Raw genomic sequence first — 27,869 nt, 5'->3', positions numbered from 1 at the left:
GCTGCTTAGAAACTAAAACTAGAGAAACAAAACTCAAGCTGGTGGACTTCTATATCTAGTTTACAGTACAGGAGAAGAAATGGCTGGTCTGGCAGAACAAACAGGGTAGCCTAGGACAGGAAGACTAAAGCCAAGGGCATTTACTCTGAATAGCCATCTCCTAACATTACACTTTGAATTAAAAACCAGAAGTGTTATATTCCTGTTAACACTTCATGGCACAGATATGCAACAACTTGTGCTGAAATAGGAAAAGTAAGGACAGTTTAAAGAGGTCATGAGAATTAGACCAAAACAACATCAACTGTGATGGAGGGAATGGTTCATGACTGCACTTAATATCTTCCTTTATTTTAAGGGGGGAAAAAAAGGCCTTATGAAAGCAAAGTACTTAAAATTTTAAGTGTTGGAAAAGCACAATCAATTGCCTTCAAAACCTACATCTTTCAAGCCACAAGTTTGCTGGCAGAATTACAGAAACAAAACAACGATGTAATTATGATCCACACACGTTATTTTACCACCAACTAGTTCCACTTGAATACCAATAAACAAAGCTTTAAGATCTTTTAGTAACAACTGAAAATAAAGTTCATTAGACACCATACCTGTTGGCATCTGCACATTTAACTAATATTGTCTCTACAACTGGCTTGAGAAGTCGCTGTAATTTAGTCCTCTCTGCCAAAGTATGACAGGGAGTGTACACCAGCATGGCTCTTAAAGTTTTCTAAGAGAAAGGAAAAAAGCAGTATATATGAAATCAAATTAGCTACATAATTTTTATTTTTTAAAGAGCTGCAAGTAAACCTTGAAGAGTTATAAATTAAGTTTTACATAAATTGTGTTCAAAATACATTCAAAGGATAAATAGCTTACTACATATTCACCGCTAGAACTAGTCAGGTCTTCTTTCAGACTAGAAAGACATACTGTCAGTACCTAGCACTGTAGCAACTGCTTCCTTATATTTGGCCAGTGAAGTTATGTCCTTTCACTCATGATGACTATTTTCACTGCCCCACTTTTAAATGATTGTTAAAAGTTAAGTCATCAGCGGTGCTCAGCAACAATTACTGGGATGCCTGACTTCATATATCTTCTCCCTTTCCCTCGCCCTTCAAAGTGAAGTAACTAATAAATTACTAAAATACGAGTAAACAACTACTTACTAAAGCAGCAACATACACTTTGTAGACAGGGTCAGCACAGACCATGGACAGCACACTGCAGCAGGATTCCACCACCACATCTCCTGAGATACTGGCCTGAGATGACCCACTAGCTGCTCCCAGAGCTCCAGCACTTGTGTTATTTCCATTGCTGCTTCCAGAATTTCCAGTGCTTTCACCATTAGCCAGCAACAGAGCACCACTAACATCATGGGAAAGACGTCTAAGTGCCATTTCTCGTATATTCCAGTTTCGGGAAAACAAGCAGCCAACCAACTCCATCCCAAATACCTGCCAAGGAAGAAAGCAACATTACAGGAGTCAAACTGAATAATACTGCAACTTAAATACCTAAGAAGAGCAATCAAAAAGAGGAAATAAATGTTTCTAGTGAAAAATCATCAAGTCTGAAAGGAAAAATGTGTCAGAAGGTGGAGTGTCTTAAAAAACAGATTCTGTGATAGAAATGAAATACCATAAATTGTAAATCACTGGTTATCTAAAAACTGTTAAGAAAAGTGGAAGGATGACTATGTGGATGGTTTCATCGACTTTGAATTTTAATTATTCAGTATAAAGTTGGGTTTTAGACATCAATATAAACAATCCTGAAACCAAAGTCTGGCTATACCAGACAAAATAACAGAAGAAATGTAGGAAATACAAGTTCTCCCATTTTTAAGTGTGTGACCCCTGCTCAGCTAAACCCACCTCTAGACTCTAGATGTTATTTAGGTCATTTGGCACTTATTTTTACCTGAGTTGTGTTGCATAAGCCAGGTCTGTGTTTATGTGATACCTTGCACAACCAAAACCAGAGTTAAGAATACTAAATTTTATTACGTGGACCTTTGACATGAGGCATGAGATTAGGTTCAGAACTGAAGCCTCAGTTTAAAAAAAAGCCTGTAAAACCTTTTCTGATGCAAGTTAAATATAACCTTCTAATAATAATCAACCATAAAGCTGATAGGATTTAGAATAAATTTTTGAACTTTGATCTGACAAATCTAGCAAAACAGTTCAAAATCAGTTTTCATACTTGAAGCTTCTTTTACAAAGTAAAATTACCTGAATCCATGGCTCAGCTAAATCTTTATATGTAGAAGGTATTTGCTGGACCCCATAATGAGTAAGGTTAAAATTGCTGTCATAGGTTCTTCTCTGTGATCCAGCTGTAGATTGCTGCTGAGACTGTTGCTGAACCACACGGAGAAGAGAAGAATCCACAGGGCTTGGCAATTCATGACTACAGATCAAGAACAAATAACATGGATTAACAAATTAAGCATTTATTGAGGTAAATACCTCAGCATACTTAGAAATGTCAACAAAGGATCCAGAAACAGATAGTTTTTGTTACACACCAACTGAATCCTCACCTATAGAAATCATGAGATCTCCATTTAGATCTACAAAGAGGACAGATGAGTGGCTCTCTGTTTCTTCTGCATTCTTCTGCCCCTGGAACACAGCAACAGAATAATATGTCCTTCAGTTTTACAGTGTATAAAGCCAGAAGATGGCACTACTATTTTTAAGTTTTACTGAAGAACATTCATCATCATCATCATCATCATCATGGCTAGGCTTCGCGAATGAAGATTTGGGAAAGGCTCTATCTACATTTGTTACACATTAGTTTCAGAATAAACACTTCTGAGCCATTTGCAACAGCCTGGGCATTTAAACATTTTTATTTGCATGAAGAAATGCTTTAGTACTACGATTAATATTATAAATACTGAAATGAACTGAAAGCAGTTCCTTTTGTAGCTCAAACACAGGCAACACTTTTTCAAATTTATTTGTTAAAGCAAACTGTAAATATTAAGGTCATATACTTTAATGTATTATATAAACATACTTCATAATTCACAATATAATTCTAGCTGACAGTAGATGACTTTCATGCACGCTAATGACAACTCACAGAGGGCTGAAAGTTTGTTCCTAACCTTGTTCTAATTGGACAATTTGTTCACTCAGGTAAAGGAGGCTCAAATTCCTAGCCCTGCAATGGACTTCTTTCTCAGAGCTTCAAATTACAAACTTGATTTGTGAATAAGCGATAAAATAAGACATATTAATAGTACCTGAATGATGACAAACTCTCACAGAGTTAACAGTTATCACTTAGAAGGTTTCTGCTTTTTAATAAAAACCAACCAACCACACCCCAAAACCATACGAAGTTCTATTTCTGCATATTTAGAGTCACCAGAGCTTGACAACACCAATACGATAACATACATATTGACATGCAGTGGTGGTGCAATTTGTTCCTGCAGCCTTCTTCACATACAGTTAGGCTCTCTTCGTCCAGCATGCCTAACAAACAAATGGGGCACATCTGTTCTTCTTCATCCTTCGTACTAGAAAAAGAGGTATTTGTTATTGTTACAAGTGGCATATCAAAATTCAGAACAGGCTTCAGCAGTGAAAAAGATTAACTTGCAGTTTGATACAGTCACTTCTGGATAGCTATATTTGTGAATCATTCTCCTAAACCTTGGTCTGAATAAGTAAGTAACCAGATTTTGAGAAGCACTGAGTACAGACAACACTTTGTTGAAATGAAAGGGAAAGTCACAAAACGCATGACATCTTTTCAAACTAGGTCAGATACCAATTAGATGTTGAAAGGCCCAGCTTTGGCCACTTAATGCTTTTTTTCGCCTAAGGCTTCTTTAAACAAACCAACCTTCACTTTTTAATCTACCATCTGGTTTTGAAAAACTAAGAAATTTTTATATTTTGAAAGTTATCAATTTGCTTTTCCATCACACTCCTTTCAGAGTACAAGATATTCTTTAGTCCATTACAGGAAACTAAATACTGTCTGATGAACATATATAAAACTCAAAAAATCAACAACTACTCAAGAATTTTCTGCCACTAACAGAAACTGATGGAATAAATTCACATGAACACTAACATACCTACACATCACATGCAAATGTTTAAAAAACCCCTATGTTCTGTGTTTTACATGTTGTTTCTATTTTATTTTCCCCCACCTTAATATTTAAATGGATATAACCAGACATATCAAAAAAATTATTCCAAACTTAACATGCAGGGAAAAACATAGATTTTAACCTTTTGCAATATTGCTTAAATGTGCAAAACTCTTATTATTCATAGCAAATATGTAAGTTATAGTTGGTGTGCATCTAAAGGTTTGCAGGAACTCTGTATTTGTTCACCAGCAATATATTTTTAAAATAAAACTAACTTGTACATACATTATTTCTATACACATGTATTCCCTTCTGTTTCTTTGCAAATGGGTTAGCCTATTTTTTCCTTGAAAAAATCCAAAACAGTGAAAAATTAATTTCCATAGCACATATACATATTAATGAGAAACTTATTTTTGAAGAATTAGCAGTAAACAAAAAATAAGTCCAAGTCACAGTAATTGTGACTCAAGACTGAGTGAACTGTTATGTCAAATGAATCTGATGCTCAGTGTTCCCCAGTATTTATACCATACAAAATTAGACTTGCACAAAATGGCAGCTTATCTCACTGAATCAGGACTGCAAGGAACCCATCACCAGGTGTACTGACAAACAACTGAAAAATCTTTCATCCTGTAAAAAGTGCTAACTAATGCAGTGAGGTTTGCAGTCCTACAGAAAAAAAAAATTTGCTACACAGGGTATTACTTTAAAGGCACTGGCTTGCCAGGTAAGTAGTTCCAGAGTAGATTGTGTATTTAACAGCTTTGTTTATGCCATTTATTTACAGTGATTCAATTTAGAAAAATAAGTAAAATATGATGTGACATTAAGGTCACAGTCTGTATATCAGAATTTCAAACCTGTCTGAATATATTCATCTAATTATATGCTTATCAGAAAGTAACATATCAAGGTAGTCCTTCAGTTATATTTCACTTCACACAAAAGAAAGCCTCAGTTTGGGTTCCCTCCTGTGGTTTGACCTCTCTAGAGTTCACCCACTAACTAATGCAAGCACAAATTACTTGTTTAAGTAATTAACCACTATCTTTTCAAAATCACAGAAAAGAACATGTAAAAGCACTCAAGTAGAAGTAGTATGGGGGAAAAAAAAATCAAATAATAAAACCATTTAAAGTTCATAAAGAAGGCATTATTTAATATCATATAAACTATAAAACTAATAGTTTAATAGTTCTCTTAAAACAATTTAATCACCCATTTTAAATCAAGTGTTTCTAAAAACGTACACCGGCTTATGTTTATATAGATATATTTTTATATATATGATTACACAGAGTGTAGTTACTCAAAACTTTTTCAGTATATTCTCATAGGCACAAACTTTCCTCCAAAGCAAGACATGAGATAAAGAAAAATGTTCACTCTTTTGTCAACACTTGCACAAGGTGCTGTATTTGAACAAATCCACACAAATAGGCTTCCAAGTTAATATATGCTTCAGTCAGTCATGCACTTATATTTCAAAAGTTTGTTTCCCAAATTCACATAGGGTCAAAAAAGTTCTTTTCACAACTCTACTTTAACACTTTCCAAACAGAAGTTACAAAACAAATATGCCCACTTGGGATCACAGTGAATAATGTATGTTTGACTCAATTGCTTGCAAAAATGCAGAGACTTAACATGGCTTGAAATGAAAGCAGCTTTGAACAAAAAGAATGTAGGTGATTCTAAAACTACAGAATAAAGCTTTTAATTCCTTTTAAAAAATACTAACCTGTTTTCTGAACTAGATGTAGAAGTACTAGATGATGACAATGTATGAGAATTGGACATGCGTGAGACAAACTTCTGGATGGTGTTACGAGATGGAGCTTTGATCCTTGAGCTACGCCTACTGTGATATTTCTGGAACAAACTCTCAACCTAACATCAGAAAAAGACAGCAACAGTTGTGTTTATGCTGTGAATAGCTAGTAATTAAAAGCAGTATTACCAAAGCATAACTACTGCTAAAAAAAAAATCCTTATTCACCTTCACAGTAATGCATTAGCAGAAGGAATTTCAGAAGTCTTACTACTAAACAGATTGCAAGAAACACTTTACAACAAAAACTTGTTTTCTTATTAGAAATTAATAACAGCTCTAAGTATACACATAATCACTTCCAAAGTCCCATGTTCTGTTTACCTTCTCACAAGTCGGTGAGATAGATCTACAAATTTGACTAGAAAATCTCAAGATCTGAATCACTCACTAAACTACAACTCTCTACTAATCATTTAGCTATGTCTTATATTTAGAGGTAATTTTTTCCACTTTAATTCACTCTTGAGACTGAATTAAAGACATAATTAAAAACATATGTTCTTATGGCTTTAAAATCCAACATTTTCAGCATTTTTAAGATAATGTCCTATAAGGTCATCATGGAGTGTATTTTATATCTGCCATTAGATCTATTAGAAGTTGATCACCTCAAAGTTTTTCAGTGTTTTTCTCCAGAGCATTGGGTCTGAAGGTTCAAGCTGGAACACCCGCAGCATAACAAACAGCAGATGAATACAAAACGTCCCACGGCCACAGCTACAAGTCTGCAAAGAAAAGTATATGCTAAGGATCTACTGACTTGATCAGTTTTCCACATTTAAGTGCATGACAGAACATACACTATCCACCCCCCCACAAAAAAAAAAAAAAAAAAAGGAGTTTATGCAAAATATTTCATATATAGGCATAAATACCCTCTTACATGGCTTTATAGAAAATGAGAAAGCCCAAAATAATATTCAAAAATACAAATGAAAAAGCAGACAATTACAACACTAGTTTTCAATTTATCCCTCCCCTTTTTTAAATCAACTGAAGCTTCATACTAGAAGGAATTTATGCATATAATCATAAATCCACAACACGACAGCAATCAAACTTAAATGAGATGCTTCTGTTTACCCAGCCTAGATACATTCCAATACTGCATCACATTAGTACCAAGAAAGTCTATGAAAAAGGAACTCGTTAGGGGTATTAACGAAATTATCACACTATTAAGGGAATTATGTCATGTGCTTGTCATTTATATACATCCAATGAATAGAGGAAGTAAGTGGCCGAATTTTAACCAAAAATACTTAAAACAATTAATTAAGAACCACTTCTAGGAATGAAAAATAGACAGGACAACAATAATTACTTCCAAACTAAAGTCATTTTTTTTTTAAAGAGAAACTTCAGACAAAACTGATTTACTAAACAGAAGCTGATCATTATACTACACAAGCACAAATTACAACTTTTAGACATTGTTTTACAGAACCGTAATCGTTGATCTAATTTGGCTTTGAACAGTTTTCCAAGAATAACTATGAATTAGTAAAAGCTATAAACAACATAAAAAACATGCTCTACCTGAGGCCCAATAAACACTCTGTATTTATTATCAGGGCTGTCTCCTCCAATTAAGAAGGAGTTGGGTCCTATCTGCTGCAGCAGGTACAGCCTGGCTCGCATGACTTTGTTGACACGACGATTTGTTTCCTCAGGGCTGTATGGAGAGAAGCCATCTGGAGATGGGGCTCGTCGTGGTGGTGTTATCCGTCCACTCTGAAACTACATAAGTGGTTCTGTCATAAGCATTCATAGGACAAAAGTATGTTTAATTAGGTGTGGGTTATTTATTTATTTCATCCCTGTCAAATGACATGGAACAGGAGTCCCAAAAACCTGAAACTACTACAATCTGCTCAGACTATATAACTCTAAAAGGATTACTTTTTGTCCATGCCCAAAACTTGAAAGCAGAAGAAAAACTGAAATGCTGTATCTGAAACTTGTCTGACATTACAACAGGAGTCTTTTAAATTGCTTCTATTTTGACATCTTCATTGGTTGCCTTACCATATTATGTAATTATGTAAATTATCAAGTGTAATTCAATCTGAAGATAATCAGGACTTATGACTCAATACAGGAAATTATTATATAAGGCTATAACATTATTAATGAGAAGTGCTATGACTAGAGTTTACAAAAGGGATTATACGTTCAATGACGACCAAAAGTTTAAGAAAACCTCAAAGAAAAGAAAAAAAGATACAGTTTTCTCTCTTTTGCATAGTAAGACCAACTTTTAGCTGAGGATGTTTTTGTGGGTTTTTTTTTTTTAACTGATCAAAAATTCAATGGCCCAAACATTTTACGAAAATTGCTTTCATTTAAGTTATTCACACTTCTAACATTATGAGATGCATTAATGGTTCCATGCAATATCAAATCTTCAGCTTTTATTTATATCCCCTGAATTTCATATCAGGTTGAAAGTAATAACTGATTCAGTGTCCATCAGTTAAGTAAAATATAACCTGGATATCTAACGTTTTTAATGTGAAAGGCTAATATAAGACAAATAAAAACAAGCATGTAAAAATGGATCAAGGACTAAATAAGATAGTTTGAGTTGTTTTTTTTTTTTAAACCTTTCAGTTTCTCTTGTCAAGAGGAAAGGACCAGCACTGCAGTGCTGTAACTTGTTGTATTTGTCTCTAGTTCACAGTTAGAATACATACTGCCATTCCTGACATTGGAAATACTTGTTTAGAACAACAGGACAACTGGATCTTAATCTAATTGCCCTGTGAATTTGTAGGCAAGTCAACTGAAGTGTAACTGTTCGATGAGCATTTTTACAAGGTCATGCATTAGATATTATTCTTTAAAATATTATACTCTTCTTTAATTAATCCAGTTACTATTGCTTAAAACATTCTATTCCAGATCTTCTCAAATGCAATGATAGCTATTTTAGACTTCTAGCAATGCACATGTTTAAGTCTTCCCTAATCTGTACAAAAAGATCAAAAATAGAGGATCACAAACAGCATACCAGTAATACTTTTCTGCAGGAATCTTAATCTTGTCAGCAATCCTATCCTCAGAGGAATATACCTGCCTGGGTTACTGACATGTAGGAAAAAACGGACCATAGGAAGAAAAAGAAAGTACTAGCACCTCTTCATGTTAATCAAGCTAAGCAAACATACATGTTTCATGACCATATTTCTTCATTTATTTCCTAGAAATAAAAAATGAAAGCAGGACTAAATGAAGAACAAAATGCACCCTAAGAATAGAGAATAAAATTCCACACATAAGAAACATCACATCAGATATGTTTTGTGTATGTCACTCAAGCAATATCCTGCTATAACCTCTTTGTATCAGTATCTTGCTCTACAGAGGGAGGACCAACTGCCCCTATAAGCAAGAGATTGTAGAATGTAGTAAAATTAAAAATTACATCACAGCTTGCAACTTACAGGCACTGGAGATACCCTTTTTCTTCTAACACCCGGTGACTCAGATTTAACTGTCCTAGCAGATGATGAAGAGGAGCTGCTAGGAGAAGGACTACGTCTTCCTTTCTGTGTAGGTGAAGAAGCAGTGCTTTGTCCTTCAGACTGAGGTTCTAGACAGAGTTTGTTCATTTCTGATCCATCTGTTTTCCCGGGGATAGGTTTCACCACCTTGTGGGAATTAAACCATGTGTTAGAATTAAAAATTGGTAATTTTACACTAAAGCAAAACAAATTAATCAAAACTAAGCCATTATATAGATATCCAAAGTTTGCATACTCCTTGGATCCTACTCTTAATGTCTAATAGGGGTCGTCTTATTGATTTACATGCAACACAAAAGCAAGAACCTTTCTTTCTGTCCATTTGTGCCACTTATGATAGTTGTGGCACCAACTGATTCGATTCTCCAATTACTTCTATAATTATCATTCAAGATAGTTCAAAGGACAGCAGTTTCCCCATATGGACAGTAGAAACCAAAAGAATTTCTTTCTACAGGTACTGTGTGCTTATTAAAAGCTGTAATATTGGATCCATCCACTACATACAGAAACAGCTGAGAAATACTAGGGCTACTATTTCTACAGCACAACACTTAGTGCAAAGTAAAAATTTTAAACTTAGAGGCAAGCCAGCAAAACCAGGTGTGCTATGTCCTGTAAAAAACCACACCAACATTTTCTGTCTGCCATACAAGTAGAATAGCTATACCACATCTGGTATCTGAGCTAATCACTGCACACAGCGCTGCATGACATCGATAGACACACAGTAAGTAAAGGGAGTACATACACTTCCAATACAGTGCTTTGTTGACACTGAGGATTGGAGTATTTCAACACAACTTTCAGTTGTCTGCCTGTCAGACCCACATTAACACATAAGAAGAGTAAGGTCCTGGCAATTGAATTAAAAACAGTCACACTGAGCAGATTCACTTTTAGTTCTACATTTATTGATGTCTCAGAGGCTTGACTCAAAACTAGAAGGAAGTTCAAGGTAACACTTGAGATAAACAGAGTAGACTCTACTAGAAAGTTCCAGAGGTCTCTTTGATTGAGACAAAAACTGAAAGGGGCTTTCAATGCTCAGGGTATGTGTAGGAAGAGACATCTAGAATTAGGGCCTAGTTATTATTAAAGTGAATGGGATAGAAGAGAAGTATAAAGAGCAATGAAAGCCTTTTTTCCCCTCCTACCAATTACTGTAATGCTTCTTTGCTGGGAAGTCAGAATGCAAATATTGTATCTACGGACAAGTTAAAGTTACCAGTTGCTACTGCTTGAAAACATTTAAAATGTAAATTATAGTAATTGAGGATCTGGAGCATCAAATGTATTAAAACAGCCAGAAACCTCAAGGGAAGTCGGCTGAGCAGAGAAACAATTTCAAGCCATGCATTAACACAGATGTATTTAAATTTTTTCAAGTAAAAATTGTTTGGTATTATTTGACCCTTTGAGGTATTGTTTTTTTGGTGCACTTGTAAGTATTTTCAATGTTATTTCTCATGACAGAGCCAAGAGAACCAGTTTATTTCTGTTCTAGAAAAGCTGCCCCCAAACACTTGTTTACTGCATCCGATGATCTTAGCTTTAAATTAGCCCTACCATCAATTGGTACATGGGAGTCACATCAGCCAATGCAACTACATTTATAGGTAAGTAGTGGCTATTAATCAACCAGCATTATGCTGAATAGAATTGTAACTATACTTAAAAATTTTGGGGTTTGATCTATCTGCATTTCTTAAAACTGCTTCCAAGCCATTTATGCTAAATGAAGGCTAACAGAATACTGTCATCCAAAGTTTAGTACACTTGAGACCAGGTTGAAGGAATAGCTCTGTTTGGGTTTTATTTTTTTTGCTGGTTTTAGCAAGTTTCTACCTAATGAACAGGAGCTATTTTGGTTGTTGCCGTTAGAGGGCAGTATTGCCGCAGCAGTACGTGACAGTACCCAAAGCAGCAGCACAGCGATAACATCTTTGCCTAAAAACAAAAGCTCAACGAACGCGTACATCTCAGAAAATCACCCACAGTTTCTTATTAAACACCTCATAAACAACGGGCAGGACGACCATAATTGAGAGTAGGAAAAATTTTAAGAAAAAGAGGTTTTTAATAGAAACAATTCTAAGGGATTTTTGTTCGTAATAGCTGTTACCCTTTCACCAGTGCCACTTACCACGGGGCCTCTTCTGCTCCTTCTTTCTAGCCATTCATGCTTCCAGGCTGGCATACACGTTGCTTTGAGTTTCTCTCTGATCATGCGCTCTTCTGGGCGGTCATCTATCTTCTGCAACCCCCTGAGGGTATCTTTATTCTCCATGTCACGACTACAGCAAAGAAAAAAAAAGTCATAACCACAATTAATTTTAGTTAAAGTATAATGCCACAGCATTCTTAAACTTTGTGGCACCCTATTCTCCCTCTCCTTACAACGCAGCTGCTAAAACATTACTTCCAACAGACTAACAAGCCTTTTAAGCTAATTTGTTATTCTCCCACTTGAAGCATACCTGTTTAGGGGGATATTTGTTTAAAAATGTGTGTACTGCTTGTAACACTCAACACCCAATAAAAAGGAAGATCTTGACAAATCTAAAACCAATACAAAAATTACTCTATGTCATGTCATTCACCGGTGGTTTCACAAGTGCTGCAATGGTTCATGCATTCCTTGGCAATTCAAAGCTTGCAATCTCTATTTTAATACAATTTACAAAACGAATCTAAATTAATAGTGAAAATTTTCCATCTTCATAGGATAAACGAGATTGAAACTATGTACGTAGTGCCTCTTCCTATGTATCAACTCTTCTCAGAAAAGAGAACCTGTAAACTAACACACAGTAAGTATCACAGAATCACAGAATGGCTTGAGTTGGAAGGGACCTTAAAGATGATCTAGTTCCAAACCCCTGCCGCAGGCAGGGACACCTTTCCAGGTTGCTCACAGCCCCATCCAACCTGGCCTAAAATATATTTAAACTAGACACAGAAGTCACGAAATTAAGGGTAGTGGCCTTGACAGTTGCTTTCTGAGTGACTGATGACTCAAGAACTATGGAAGTTGGTTACAATAATAGCAAATTTTATAGCATGTTTGTATCTGTAAAATAAAAATTAAATCCATTTGGACTTGTACTTTTTGATCTACAGCAAACTAGTTGCATGTGATTCCTGACAATAACAAAAAAGCAAAAAGTATTGTCAGACACTGAAAAACAAATATGGACAGTCTGGAAGATTTCCTGATTCTGCTGAGCTATCTGCTAAATCACCAAGAAAACCACATTCTTAAGCAGCAGCACATGATCCCCACCCATCTTAATGAGGCTAGTGCTGTTTAAAAATAAGCAAGCTTGGTTAAGCCAACTGTCAGAATGAGATTTTATTACAAAAGTAAGATCACAAAGTGGAAGACAGAGCTATATAATAATTTAGCTATAACCGCTGCTATCTTGCATGAAGTCTCAGCTTTTAAAACATTTAACTATGAAGTCACAACTGCATTTATGTACTGCATGATGACCTACAATGTATTCCCTGTAACATTCATTGTAATACAATGATGTTAAAATTACAATTCCTATCTTCAGCAGTAATGTATTACTAGGGTCATTTATAGCAAATCCATACTTAAAAAAAAAAAAAAAGAAGTTTTTGCTGGTCAAAAGGACGTTGCTCCCATTTTTTTTTTTCTCTCATTGTAGAGACAAAGGAAACAAAGGATTCTGAGGCAGGAAATAATTCTTCCTGTCCAGTGCTGAAATGTAGTACGCAAACAGATACTGTAAACAAAATATATTCTCTTTCAAGCAACCTATAATCTAAGTGATTTTGGATATGTAGAACTGTGTCTAGTGATTAAAGACTTAAAAATGTTTATAAATAGAAACGCAATCCACCTAAGAATGAATGTTTTTTTCAGAGGTTGAGCATTAATGCTTAATTCTAATCTAATGCAAGTCACATAAGAATAATTTTTGTCCCAGCATTGAATTCCATACCATTACCTTCTAGAAACAGAGACAAACACTAATGATAATTCTTGAAAAGCAAAGATATTACAGCAACAGGTAGAGTCCAAATGAAGAACGTGCCTGAAAGTTTCAAATACAGAAGAAGCCACTGTGTAAAAACAGTCAACTTTACATTTTTTCCTCAGTCAAAAAAAACTGTTTAAAGACAAAAAAAATCTTTGATAAGAACACCACAGCTTTAAAATAGGTGCAAGTTAAAATATTGTTAATCTGATGTTTTATATTAGTTATTCCATGGCATGAACCATCTCAGTTGCATGAATACTTTGTATACTAGACAGAAAACAGCACCTCAGCAGTGAAAGAATGACACAGTATTTCATTTGTTCATATAATCATGATTAACTTCCCAACTGATATAAAAAAAAGTCTTTTAGAGGCCCTTGAACTTGAATTCATGAACAATGTAATACAACAGTGGAGGTTTCATAATCTCTGCCTCTTCTTTAAAAAGGAGAAGCAGCTATCTTCCTCTCATGTGACAGCTAAACCAACCTATTCTAGCTTGCACAAAGAACTCTTCTGCTTTCTCTCCATGCAGGTGGGAAAGACCAACTGAGTCTGAAAGCTTTTGCTTACTAAACCACAGTTATCTTATGTAGAATTTAAGTATTGTATATATTTACAGAACATGACTTCTGAAGTGATCAAAACAATTTGGATTTTAATTCAAGGCTTGGTCAAAATATTCATTAAATACTCTTGTCTGCTGAGTCTGTGGAAAAAATATTTTTCCCGTGCCTGTATAAAACTCCTGCATGCTGCAGAAAACCCTTCACTTAGTGAGGGGGTTTAATTAAACCTGTAGGGTTTAATTAATATTTTTTATTTTATTTCATTTATAGCAAACTCCATCTATTCCAGGCAAGCTGAAGCTTTCCTACATGGCACTGGGCTAGGCTGCCAGTCTCCATATCACTGTACCACAGAACTAAATAAAAATATGACATCCAAAGCATATTCCACCAAGAACTTGATCCTGCAAGGTACAGAGAATTCTGATCTTCATACAGCAGCACCTATTCATGAGTCAAGGTAGCCACAAATAGTCAAGGTAGCACTTAAGTGAGCAGGCGAAAAACAAGCCTCAGAGAACATACTAGCTTGGGCCCTGGGGCCTGACCTTTCTCAATAGCTCACCCCCCTGCTTCATCAGGAAGCCAGGATGTTGCTCTTCAATGTTTCACCTTCTCATGAATCAGGCAAAAAAATAAAAGGCTTTGGTTTTTTGTTTCTGATAATTTTTAACATTTAAAATTTGCCCCTGTAAGGCAACACTAAGGATCTTCTGAATTCTTTGTATTAGTAGTTTTAAAGAAACAGACATCAGCTGCTGCCAAGAAATTCCAAAGAAATGCATCTAAACTGTAGTTCTAAAGTACAGAGCAAGATCAACAGTGTGAAGAATACTGGTTTTTAATGCATAAGCTAAATGGTCTGCACATTAATAATTGCTTTACTCACTTTGGATTATTTGCTTCATGAACTATAAAACTAAATACAATAAGATTAGTGTGTTGCATGGAAACAATCTACTGCAACATCCTGTGCAACAGAGAAGGCCTAACATCCTTTGTTTCTGTGTCTTACTTTTGAAGACTTGCAAACAGTAATTAAATAGCCAGATATATTAACAACTTGTTTTCTATGGATCAATGACTCAGTATTTTAAAAACAAGGTATGTAGCAGACATGCTACTTTAGCAAATGATAGTGAAATACACAAGAAAATCTTTACTTCTAAAAGCTCAGTGACTTAAACACTAATTCTCTGCAAGTATTTTTCTTACAAAGGGTATATAGTGGTATATGAAAGCTGAATTGTAGCTCCAATTCCTTTTCCTGTGCTTCTCAACAGTTAGATGTCTTGGCTTCTCTGCTATCTTACTTGGAGAGAAAAAGATCTCATTTTGAGGATCTTAAGCAAAAATTAAGAATATTGAAACCCTGCAAAATACAACCCAGGCCTCAACAGATCCCAAGAACACTGGTCTAATTGGCCAGCCAGGAGGCATGCAAGGAGCAGTGCTCAGTGTGGGGAGCAGGGACAGAAGAATTAGCCATTCACTGAATTGAAGAGGTCAGCTATTAGTGTTTAGATAACTTCTTGCCACTTACAGTTCCAGTAGTGCTCTTTTGCCATTAAGTTCTTCTAATGATATCAAGATCAGTAAAAAGAATCAGATCAGCATGGACAAGGCACAATCTGTTCCCCTGTAAGTCTCTCATTCTTCTCCTGCTGATTCACTACTGCTGGCATTTATCATCTATCCATTTGTGCCCATCCTAAGAAAGCAAAAGATCAGGTATGGCACATCTTATTAAAATGAAAAACTTACCAGAAAACTTTCCTAACCTGGTACTGCCACTTAACAGCACTGAACATGCTACTTCCTAGAGACATATGTATCTGGCTCCTTAAAATAGAGACTTAAGCAGAAAGTTATGTAACTATGAAATTGAGTTCCAATATTCTGCTAGAGAAGACATACCTTGAAGACTGGTATGTCAAAAGGTGCAGTTGTCAAAGAGAATATTTCACTGCTAACAGGACAATATTCACAACCAAAGCTCTAACTCCACGAATGAGCCATCCCCTTCAGTAGAACCTCACAGGGCCTGGTCAAGAAGGATCATCCTTCCTGTGAGACGACTCCTACAAAACAAGCCAAGAAACAACAGCCTCTGTTTGCAACAGATGCTTGTTACAAAGCTAATGAAATGGGCTTCTCTTTCCTGTATGTTTTCTGAGCTATCAGATATATGACACAAGTATTACAAAAAGCTCCTGTGGCTCTCTAATTTTCCATCATTATTTAGTCTCCCAATAGAAATCCAGATGCATGAAGGTATATGCATACTGTGGTGTTTTCAACATGTAAAAAATAGTAGTTACATTACATGATCTCAGACTTTTCACTTTCATACTGAATGCGTTCCAGAGAATATGGTATTTTATCTCTCAAAACCTAAAAGCTTCTACCATTACTGAGTAGAATTTCTAGAAATTACAGGACATAGATAACTTATGTTGATACATGAGACCCAAAGCTAGTAACAATTGTGCAGCTTAATTATTTTCATAATCTTATGTGTTTTGACTAAAATAACTGAAGTGTGATAATACAGCTTATACCAACGTTCATAATTTATTACTGTATGACAAAGTTCAGTATCCCAATAGAGGGCAGATCCCAGTATGCCCAATTCCTGTTACATCAGCTGAAGAGAACATGTAAATTCTGCACCATCACAGTGTAACATACTACTGGGCCTTTCTCCAAGAACAGCAGTAATGTCATTAAAAACACTGGAATACAAGTGCTCACTGACAGTCAACTACATGATTAGTTCATCTGCAACAGGGTTATAGGATCTCAAGGACAGGTTTTAGAAGGAGATTCTTTTCCCTCAGTTTAGCCCACTAGAGACCCCCTCTGGCTCTTGCTGAAGTGTTAAGACCAAGTGTTTACTTTTTACATATCACATAAGTCAACTCCCCTTTAAACAGAACCAAATTCTTTACTTCTTGTATGAAGCTGAATCTCTAAGGCACCAAACTGATCTGTCGCTTCAGATTCCTCAAGCCTGTCCCACCCCAAAACAGGAGTATGAGGTGAAATGTGACTGGCCAAGATATAAAGGATCGAGTCAGAGCATATATGGTCTTTGGTCATGTAACACTCTGAAGCCGTTACAAGAAAGACAGGATTAAAAACAGGATAAACCCCAAAATAGAATTCCTAAACCAAAGCTGTCATTGGAGATTATTTTTATAATAATATTTTTATAATTTTAATGTCCATTTATCAGGTATATGAGAACATTCATACTCTTTCAAGTGTCCGTCCTACTTTTAAAGATTAAATTGCGTATTATATATTGGATGACTCTCAGAGCAGAGTATAACATCTCCAAACATAATGCACGGGATAAACAGTTTCTTAGCCAATTTAACTCCCCTGTCCTCAACACAGAAGAACATCAGGTATTTTATACAAAAAAAAATATGCTTTGAGTCAGCTTCAGATCATAGGGATCATAGGGAGAAGCAGATAAACTTGCATACTACATTCTCCACCTCCAAGTGGAACGGTGGAAATAAGATAGCATGCAAACAAGTGACTTGGACAGGATGAGCTACACAGAATTTCAAAAGCCACAACTTATAAATAATTTTTGAAGCAGTTATAAACAAGAAAGGGAATGTAGAACATTCTGACACTGTTCAAAATGGCAGAATTATCAGCAGATATCAAATGTTCCAAGATCACTGCTGGAAAGAAAATTTTAAACTTCTCTAAGCAAATATCATAAAAATAAGCAACAAAAGAAAGGAAATAAAAAATTTAAAGGCATATAAGTATGTTATTCCTAGCAAAGACACATAATATAATCTACAAATTTTAAATCTTAATGACTGGTTAGTCAGTAAGTGTACGGCAAATGGAGAACTAATCTGACACTATTCAAAACCACTAAGTCTTTAAACGATTTAAAGCTAAATTCAAAAAGCTATAAACCCCAAAAATCACTAGCCTTACAGGAGACCAGAGATGCAGAAAGAAGTTTAAAAGGTCTGCTCTCTTCTGAAGAATGATTTGACTGATATGGTTTCATGATAACCATTATTCCTCTCCAGGGTTATACTTGTTTCTTAGTGTGCACTGCTTACAATTACAATCAACTGTTACTGTCATCTACTAGCTGTACTGAAGTAGCACTTACGAGTCATGAAGCAGGACTCCAGTATCCTAATCATCCCAATTTTTCTGTTGTTTGTTTGCTTTTGGTTTTCTGGTTTGGTTTTTGTTTGTTGTTTTTGGGTTTGGTTGTTTGGTTTTATTCCTATTGTTTTGTTATTTGATATTAATTTTTTTTAAGTCTATGCTCTAAGCTTTTTTCTTTTCTTTTCATATCTCTTGTCCATATATTTATCAGTACGGATAATAATAAAATAATAATAATGGATTAATATCATTAATATGATATGATATAGGAGCAATATGCTATACTACACAGGCACTTTTTCCTAAAGAGATGTCTTACTCACTGACAGTCAGAGACTCATTTAAAGTGTACCTGTCCTGTGAAGATTCATGCAGACATTTGCTCAAAAGACAAAGTGGACTAAGTGTTTCCACATATATTTCTGACTCTGGAATAAAAAGCTTTCCTAAGGTGCAGAAATAAAGTAAAAAATTAATTGCAAGCCTATTCTGAGTAACTGCTGCGTGAAGAAATACAACACTATAGCAACCCTTCACCCAGTTTGTGGCAGATCCATACTGAACAGCATGTTTGCTAGCAGCAGAAAGCCAAAGGTGAACTGGCTCTCACCATGAAGATCCAGACTCAGTCTCTTCAGCTCCTTAATGCTCACACAATGCTCTCCCAGGTACAGAGTGTGCTCTGTCTCCCCGAGCACCAAGAAGACTTTTTGGTGCTATCTGTCAGCTAATCTAGCTACAGGCCAAGCATACAGTAACTACACCCACTTTAACAATGGCAGCTGCTATTACAAATGCTTATTTTTGTAAGATAACAAGCTAGCACTGACAAAAAAATTACAGGAAAAGGCATTCAAAACTTCTGCAAGCCAAAAAACTGCTCTCCCACATAGCCCAAAATGGTTATAGTTTCAGTAACTCCTATTTTGCCTTCCTTAAAATCTCTAGTAATAACAAAAAAATAAGTGCTGGAATCTTAATTGATGAGGAGGGGAATGTTTAGTTAGATAATTAGAAAAAAAATTATTAAAAAACCCTTCTGTGTAGTTACCATACAGTAAGTTTTTCCATAATAACCGAATAGATCTGTGATGATAAAATAAGTATGCCAATACAGGACAGCAAGTATACTCCTTAACAAAAATATATCCTTTTTTCTTATCATCTTCAGTGTATTCCTGAGATTTTATTCTAAAACTCTGCTGCATTCGTATCTCACTATATACTTAAGTTTTTCATTTATAGTACTTCTTTAGAAATGTAGTTCTTGATACTAATTACAAATTACACACTGGCAGAGTAAAAATGCATTTAGGTCACATCCCTTTGATATGGGCCTGGATAAAGGAAAATATCTTCAGTATCTGCTTAAAAATTCACTTATAAATTGCAGACACACTCACATAGCAGCGTGAAAGCGTAACACAAGAGAAGCATCACTTTACAGGAGCTTCAGCTTGTCACCAGTGATTTGAAGGACACAGTGTTCCATGTAAACCAAATTTGACCAGAAAGCCTTTGCATTCAAGTTTCAGATTAATCATTTCCTCCCAAGTACAATATATTCTCCTGTGCACAAGCATCTGTGAATAACAGTTTCACAAATCATGGGCACTCTGCCATAAGAAGATAAAAATAACATTACCTATATCTAGAAAGATGCATCAGCATGAAATTATATAGGTAAGATATTACAATTAAACACACTATAAATGAAAAGGAATAGTCGGATTTCATCAAGACATACTGTGCAAGAGAAATCAGAAGCAGTATGAAGCATTTACAGAGTACTTGAGGGATGATGTAAGAATAAGAGCTATTGGGTCAGCTGGTATTCTTCTTCCTATCTGTGAAACATGGAAGAGCACCAGTATTTAACATGAAGTCCTAAGGCTTACAGAGACACTGGTGGTGAATAAAGATGCTTTCATTATGTTCAGATTCCAGTCAGGACACTGACTTCCAGCAGACTACTCCCAAACTGCTGCAGATTTTGGGGGGCATCAAGAACTGGTATCTCTCTGCTCACTAAAACCCGTGTTCAGTATGTACAGCTCTCTCCACACCAGCTCTCTGCATCCCACTTGGACCACTGTCCGAGTTCCCTAAACCAGTGGCTTCAGTAATTATTACAGAAAAAAAGGGGGCGCGGGAAGGGGAAAGAGGGGAAAGCAAACCTACACTTCCTGCAAAAAGTCCTCAGATAGCATTCCCTTAATTTGAATTCAAAGTGTTATGGGGGAAGCTGTGGGTGGTGCCTTCACTTTTGCCTTTCAGCAGTGCACCAGAAAACGCTCTGGCTACATATAATTTCTTGTACTTATTTTTAAAACTAAACAGCAATTTTTGATTCAAGCATAGCACTTTCTAGTATTCCCATGCTTGCCAGCTTTAAGAAATATTTTCCTTCCACCATGATTGCACAGAGTGATTGTTTAGCAAAGATTCTTAAAATGCCATCCCTGTGCTGACTACATCACCACACCACTTTCGACACTGAAAGCCTTTCTGTATCTAAGGCAGTACAAAAACATGAAAAGATATGACCAACAGGTCAAAATAAACCACACTGTGGAACAAGCCCAAATCTACACTGACATTTACTCATCTCTCACTATTCCATTATTCAAACATTCTAGTACTTCTATGGTAGTTGGAACAAATTGGTGTCTAACCTCATATAGGACTTTGAGACCACAAATACACTGAAAATAAGTAGTAATATTTTAAAACAAGTAACAAACTCTAGATCATTCCAACTGTATGTATGGTTGGCAGAACAATGCACACTTTCTTACTGCTGATAAAAACCCTTTTGAAGAGGAATAAAGGAAAGTTTTCCAGAAATGAGGAGTTAATATTTCCCTGTCCTCTCTAATAAGCAGCACAACTGAGTAAGAGAAATTACTATTCATAACTACATTCTGAGATCTCTTCCCCAAGTATGGTTGTATGGGTTTTGGCAGGGAAGGAGTTACAACAGTAACCTAAATTTTCATACATTATTGTTAAACAAAATCAAATTATCTAAATTTACCATTTTTTAATTGATCCAAAAGAATCAGGGAAGAAGGAAAAAAGTTGTGAAAAATGTGGAACTTATAAACAGGAATAAGCACGGGCAATCACGGAACACAAGAATTGTGGACACATGAGTGAGTTCAAACAACTATAAAAAATTAAACTGAAACTGAAAAATCTCTAAAGCACTCATTTCAAAAGTTTTAACAGCAGCACGCAAGTAGCTTGCTTTATTACCATGAATAGGTATCAAATAAAGTGACTTGTAAGAAAGATTGTTCATTTAATCCTAACCCACAAGCACAAAAAACCAAATTACTATCACCTTAAAAGAAGTAGCCTTATATTGCTGAAGCTGTAAAATTATGATTACAAATGAGCACATTTACTTTCTCTTTGAGAAAACTACAGCATTGGTTAGAAGACAAGTACCAAAGCTATTTTCAGCAGGATACATGACAAGTCTACATGTAAGATAATTATTTGGAGCACAGGAACACAGAGGTATATGCATACTTTAGGCAGAAGACACATGTTTTTAAGACAAAGATCCTTCTCTTACATTATTATATTACCTTAGAAAGGGAACTTAAGAAGCAGAGCAACAATGATGCACTTAAAGTTTGGCTTTATTTCATACTTAGTTCAAATATTTAATGACAGTCATCAGAAATGTAATAAATATTTAGTATTTCACAAGGGCATGATGTCATATTCTTCTTTATAACTGTCCATTTAAACTTCTTACTTCATCAGAAATTGACTGTCAGCATTCAAGATGACCATTATGACCACTGATACCAACTTTTCTTCAGTCACATAAAACCCACAACTACTCAGACCATCTTTCAGGTAGCCAGTAAGAACATCGGGGCCCATACAAGCTTTTCAATGAACAAAGTCAAAGCTGAACTGCAAGAAAAACTTCAAGCCGTGAACCAGCAACCAAGAAAAATTCGGTCAACAATTGCCATGAAATTAATCCACACTAAAGGACCCTAAAAGGTATAGAGAGGAAGCAGTTATTAACTGTTTGTGCAGTACTTGCCCTCAAGCACTGCTTCAGCTAAGATAGCAGCACTCAGTGAAGCCCATGGATTCAAAGAAGAAAAAAAAAAGACAGTAACACATAAGCGTGCTTTCAGATTTTTAAACTGCACTCCCACATAGCCCAAAAGACAAACAGTTCATTTGTTCTGCAATACTATACACTAGGCTGTTGTGGACTACTTGTGTAAGCTCATCAAAGCAATCCTCAAACATCTACCTTCTGTCCACAGTTATGTTCGCTCCCTACAAATTAAGTCTGAAATTTAATGGAGCAATTTTCTAGAAATCTGACATTATCATTAAACTTCCACTTAGAAACCCAAAATAATAACAGAAAAAGCCAACTGCCAAAAACATGCTCAACTGAAAGCACTTCCTTATCCCAAGTATGATTTTTGTATGTCTCAGCATATTTCCCTTAAAAACTGCATGCCCAAGTGATACCATCCATTTGAAATGAGCAATATGAGATAAGGGAAAGTCTAATTACAAATATTTTGGTTTTATTCCTCTGCTTCCTAGTTGTCACTGCCACCATCACCTGATTAAGAAGAACACTCATTATTAGGACTTAGTATGATTAAGACAGCAGTGGAATTTAAAACATTTTTGCATTTTATTTAAAACAGTTCAAGAGAAACTTCAGTCCTGAATTGCAGATGCTTTATTCAGATTGTTCCAGAATGCTTTTGTTTTTGTAAAGTAAACAAATATCAGAGCTTTGATTTTCAGTTTCACATGTATTAGCTCTGTCCATGGAAATTTTGTTTTAATCAAGAAAATAACTTGCAGAGCAAATTAAAGTTATATGGGAAAAGCATGTAAACTGTATCAATCCCTGGTATGATTGTCTCATTCATGAAAGGATAATAAAATCAATGTATTTCATATTACATGCCACCAACACATTTAACATTTTAAAAATCCACATGAAGCAGAAAGCCTGCTACACAAAGCCCTATGTACAGGACAGTATTTCCATAGTTCTGTTAAGTTTTAAAAGCAAGACAAATATTTTGGATGCTGCTGCAAACGTACTGCATATATCCCTCCCTACAAGGAAACTTTAACATAAATCCTATTTTAATGCACAGATGTATCTGCCTACGTATTAAGCTTTAATGCTGCCCCCAATGATACTGAATTTCAGATAGTTTCAATATAATTAATTCACATTCAACACAGTAACAACAAAATGTTAGAAAATGTGGTCTTCCTTATAGACACAACTACCTGCTCTAGAGGGACAAATTGCAGCCCCAGTCTCCTAGAGCAAACTGGTTTTCAATTTACCACCTCACACTGTCAGTATAACTAGAGTAACACAAAATTCAGCATTGGGTGGAATGTGCAAACCACTGTTAGACTAGGAGTCCCTGCACTGTTAATTGCCATCCTTAAATTTAGTTCAAGTATTTGTGAGAAAATGTAGTTACAGCAGTGTGTGACAGGCATTTAGACTCATGAAGACTGCTGTGCTCCCCTTTTCAGGGAAAAGGCACAGTTGGATGTGATATATTGTCGGTAATAAAGCTACCATAAGATTTCAAACTGAAGCCACAATTGAAATCTGTGTTTTCTATGCAGGTCAGTTCAAAATAAGTACTTACAAAATATTAATGTTAGGTTATTAAGAAAAAAAAATAGTGTATTATTCTTTTAAAATCTGTCATTCATAAAAACAAGATGCAGCATTTTCCCTAGTTAGTTCATTAGAAAACACAAAATCAACTAAATAGGAACACTGAAATTTATCTCAAAAAAATCCAAGTAAAGCTGACAGTATTATTCTGAATATTCCAACTTAATCAGGTACTTATATAAGAGAGGAAAAATGAACACAAAGTGTACTCTATAGGCCAGAGAACTAGCAAATAAAACAGAAATCAGAAGTACTGCATTTTTTCGCAACATAAAGCAGCTTGCAGCAGGCTGTAACAAAGTTGTATACATACAAGGAGTATGTGACAGAGATATTAAGGTATTTTAGCATTATAATGTAATCTTTAAATAACAGCTGAAGTGAGTCCCAGGGAATGCTATCAAACGGAAGTCATATAGAACATTTGTAAAACTAGAGGTTCAGAGAGAGTACCGAGAGTTTATTCCAAGGGACAACACAGAAAAAAATATTCAAGTTTTTTTATTTCTTTATCAAGCAGCTTTCAAAAATTTGAGGAACAAAATGCAAAAAAAAGTTAATAGTTTTTCAGAGTATTCATCTGAAAGCAAACCCACTTAAGCAAGACATCCAAATTTCATTTCTACTCACTCCCCTATCTGCCATTCCATATCCATTAAGGAAAAGTCAAGGTGTTGTGTGTACTCTAAATCTTAAGTGTTTATGTCTGACATTAAAGTCTATTACCAAACTGAAAAACTTAGAGATGAAAATGCTTTTAATCATCAAAAAAACCACTGAGAATTTAAAAAATAATAAACAGCAAAGAGTACCTAAAATATTTGTATGCAAGTAGGATCTTGAATTTGCTGCTAGAATACTTTTAGATCAAGTATGAACATTAGAACTAAGTGGTAATAAGCCTAGAAACACATTAGGTAATTTAAATACTTAGGCTCTGAATAAACAGCTATTTATGCCACTACAGAGGAAGAAGCGGCCAGAAGCTATCCTAACTTGGGTAGGTAACCTGTTGAAACAGTTCTATGTACCATCCTCCCAGATGCAATGTCAGTTTGAGGAGTTTCCACTCCCTGCCTCAATTATTCATTTCTATTTATCCCTACTGATGTGGATCTGACTTCAGATCAAAAACACAGAACACCATCACACACATTGAAACTTGGAGAGGAGAAAATGGAAAACTGTCTGGATTTGATTTCCAGTCTAATTCATGTGAATCTCCAACAATTTCCCGTGTAAACAGACAGGATGGCATTTCTAACAAACAAATTTCTTTCACAGTACACATGCACTGTAAAAAATATTTATTCCACTAGAGAAGATCTCCTCACATGCAGCAATGGGATTACCAGACTGAAGACTACTGTTTCAAAGGATAAAGAAAGTCTTATCACTAAAGTGAAGCTGCCAAAGTAGAAACAACAGCCCCCAAAAGCTGAGGTTTGTTCCCCTTCAACTCAGTAAGACAGCAGAGGTTATGACCTGCAGCCATGAGATTAGATGTATTGGAAAGTTTATCACACTGAAAGCCATTAATACTACCCTTTTCCTGCTTTCTGTTCAACAGGTTACTCCCCCAAAATAACAACTTCCTTTGTTTCCTATTTATGGTAGGAAGAAAATGCTACATTTCCAGGACAGAAAAGAAACATGGCAGTATGACTCAAATATAAACACAAGAATAGAACTTACAAATAACTGCAGACCCTGTGCATTCACAAGGCTCCCAGCTGCACAGTCTGTCACTCCACAGGATCTCCCCATAGGAGAATCTTTGTAAGAACAAGCCACACGTCCATCTAGCCCAATATCCTATGCCAAACTGCAACTATCTGTGCATGCTGCAGTAAAACCACAGAACAATCTCTGACCAACATCTCCCACTAGATTCTTCACCAGCAAATGTGTGGCTTCAGGGAGGAGTGAGAAGAGGATGCCCCCTCATGAATTTGCTCAATTGATTTTTAAACTGCTGTAAGCTTTCATCTGCTGGTTTTTATGTAGACCCTGCCCTAGAAACTGAAGTCATGTCATGTGAAATGACCTGAGATGTTTAAAAGAAGCTGAGTTGACCTCAAGGAAAAATTTAAAATTATGTTTACTCAGCACACTACAATACTAAAAAAAAGGCAACATGACAGCTGAAATTAACTCCAGTACAGAAAATTTTAAGATACAGAAGTAATGCACATTGTTTAGTCAAATACATTTGCCACCTTTGTGTACAAAGGTAGGTCAGGGAACAAATTCCCATTTCTATAAATCAGAAAAAGTGCAGGCTGGGGAATACAGTAACTTTTAAAAGTTCCCATAAAGACACACACACACACCTTGAGCTTGCCCTTTCTTTTAAAATACTAAAGCAAGTATAGAAGGGTTGTAATTATCAAATCTGCTCCTGCAAATAAGTCAAAAACAAGGATGTACTCAGGTACCCTCCTGAGGTATTAATAAAAGACTTGATAAAAAAAACTTGGTCCACAGGTACAGGTTTTGCTTTCCTTATTTTTGCTTTGATTAAATTTATCTCAAAAAAGTCTTTGACTTCTCAAGGCAGAAGACACTGCATCTCCTTGATGATGCACCATACTATCAGCATTATTACACAAGAATGATACAAGAAATCCCACTGTTTCAATGTTCAGGAAATGTTAAACCAGAAATGCCATTATGTACAAATAAATTTAAACTACAATAAAAAATTATTCAATGAATTATTCAGTGAGTAAGTTTTACTCAAATTAAGCTGGCACACAGAAAAACTCAAAATGACCTACTTGACCTTTTGGGGGTGGAAAAGGAGAAACTATACAACTATGGTTTATGTCAAAACTCTAAAGGAAGCTGTCTGTGCAAGTGGACATTCAACAAATATGTCTGTCAGTGTTACCAAGTCTATACTACCCAGGAGAGGAAAGGAGGTTCCACTTCATGAAGGCTTTCTCTAGGGTAACTATACTAGCAATGACTTCTTAAAAATAAGGTCTGTTTGCACCATGTCTTATTAAAAAATTACTTCTAAGTTATACCTAAAGAAATCAGAAGATGATTATCAATTACTACAAACTACCAAAAAAAAACCCAAACCTGAAGAAGTGTTCAGTTAAATTAGTTTCCTGACAAATACTAAAGCTACAACAGAAAAACTGTGTGTTTCTGCTAGGGATCTCAGCAGCTCTTTCTGCCCTGGGCTCTGAGGTTTCCGACAACGCATAAGAAGTCTGTAATTTCCTGCTCTGCAAAACTATCAAAATGACTGTCACTTTTTTATCATCTAACAGGCAGACAGGAACAGATTACTGTACCCAGACGATGTTAGTGTTTCATTAGCACGCTGAAAATGGTACCTCAGCTATGAAGGGAAGCTAGCAGCGAAATTAAAGATAAACAAAACCAAAAAAGCCACCTTGGATTTCTGAGGGCACCAATAACAAAAAGGCAGTCTCTCACCAAGGCCTAGACAGACCATGACCAGACATTAATCAAGAAAGATGCATTCTCATGCTCTCCCTGCAACCGAAAATTCAATACACACAGTAAAGTGGTAATTGCCATAACATAGATGGCATTACGACAAAGAAAATTACTAATGAAAGTTAAAGAACACTTCATAAGGACTCCTATTGCAGAGCCTGGGAACAAAAAAACATTTTGCACAAGTCAGTCACATGCTTTCACTTTCTCTTATCTGCCTAAGAAAAAGCCCTTCTCTTTCTTCCCCTTGTAGTACATAAAAAAAAAATATCTCTGTCAAACTCAGTTCACGGGAGGCAGATATCTAAAAACAGAACATACTTTCATGTACTGTTATAATATCTGAGCATGTTTTATGAAGCAGTTCCTTTATGAGAGATTCTTACATTCAAAAAACCAAAATGGTCGAACAAAGTAGAAATACAGCAGTGTTTCAACAA

At 35.6% G+C, this 27,869-nt stretch overlaps 1 protein-coding gene across 1 annotated transcript in view; it reads right to left on the bottom strand.

The window, feature by feature from the left end:
* The window catches only part of MAP3K1 (mitogen-activated protein kinase kinase kinase 1), a 57,158-nt gene that overhangs the window by 12,417 nt on the left and 16,872 nt on the right, over positions 1-27,869 (bottom strand). The window contains exons 2-11 of the mRNA XM_027634955.1: positions 11,649-11,799; positions 9,422-9,628; positions 7,515-7,715; positions 6,584-6,700; positions 5,883-6,031; positions 3,426-3,547; positions 2,555-2,636; positions 2,244-2,421; positions 1,173-1,463; positions 609-730 (exon numbers count right to left, since the gene is read on the bottom strand). Coding sequence (XP_027490756.1) covers positions 609-730; positions 1,173-1,463; positions 2,244-2,421; positions 2,555-2,636; positions 3,426-3,547; positions 5,883-6,031; positions 6,584-6,700; positions 7,515-7,715; positions 9,422-9,628; positions 11,649-11,799 — 1,620 coding nt within the window. The remainder of the gene's footprint in view (positions 1-608; positions 731-1,172; positions 1,464-2,243; positions 2,422-2,554; positions 2,637-3,425; positions 3,548-5,882; positions 6,032-6,583; positions 6,701-7,514; positions 7,716-9,421; positions 9,629-11,648; positions 11,800-27,869) is intronic.

This window comes from Corapipo altera, unplaced genomic scaffold (assembly GCF_003945725.1).
Source record: "Corapipo altera isolate COAL_440 unplaced genomic scaffold, ASM394572v1 61411, whole genome shotgun sequence".
NCBI classification, from domain to species: domain Eukaryota; kingdom Metazoa; phylum Chordata; class Aves; order Passeriformes; family Pipridae; genus Corapipo; species Corapipo altera.
This window is presented reverse-complemented; position numbering and strand designations above follow the sequence as displayed.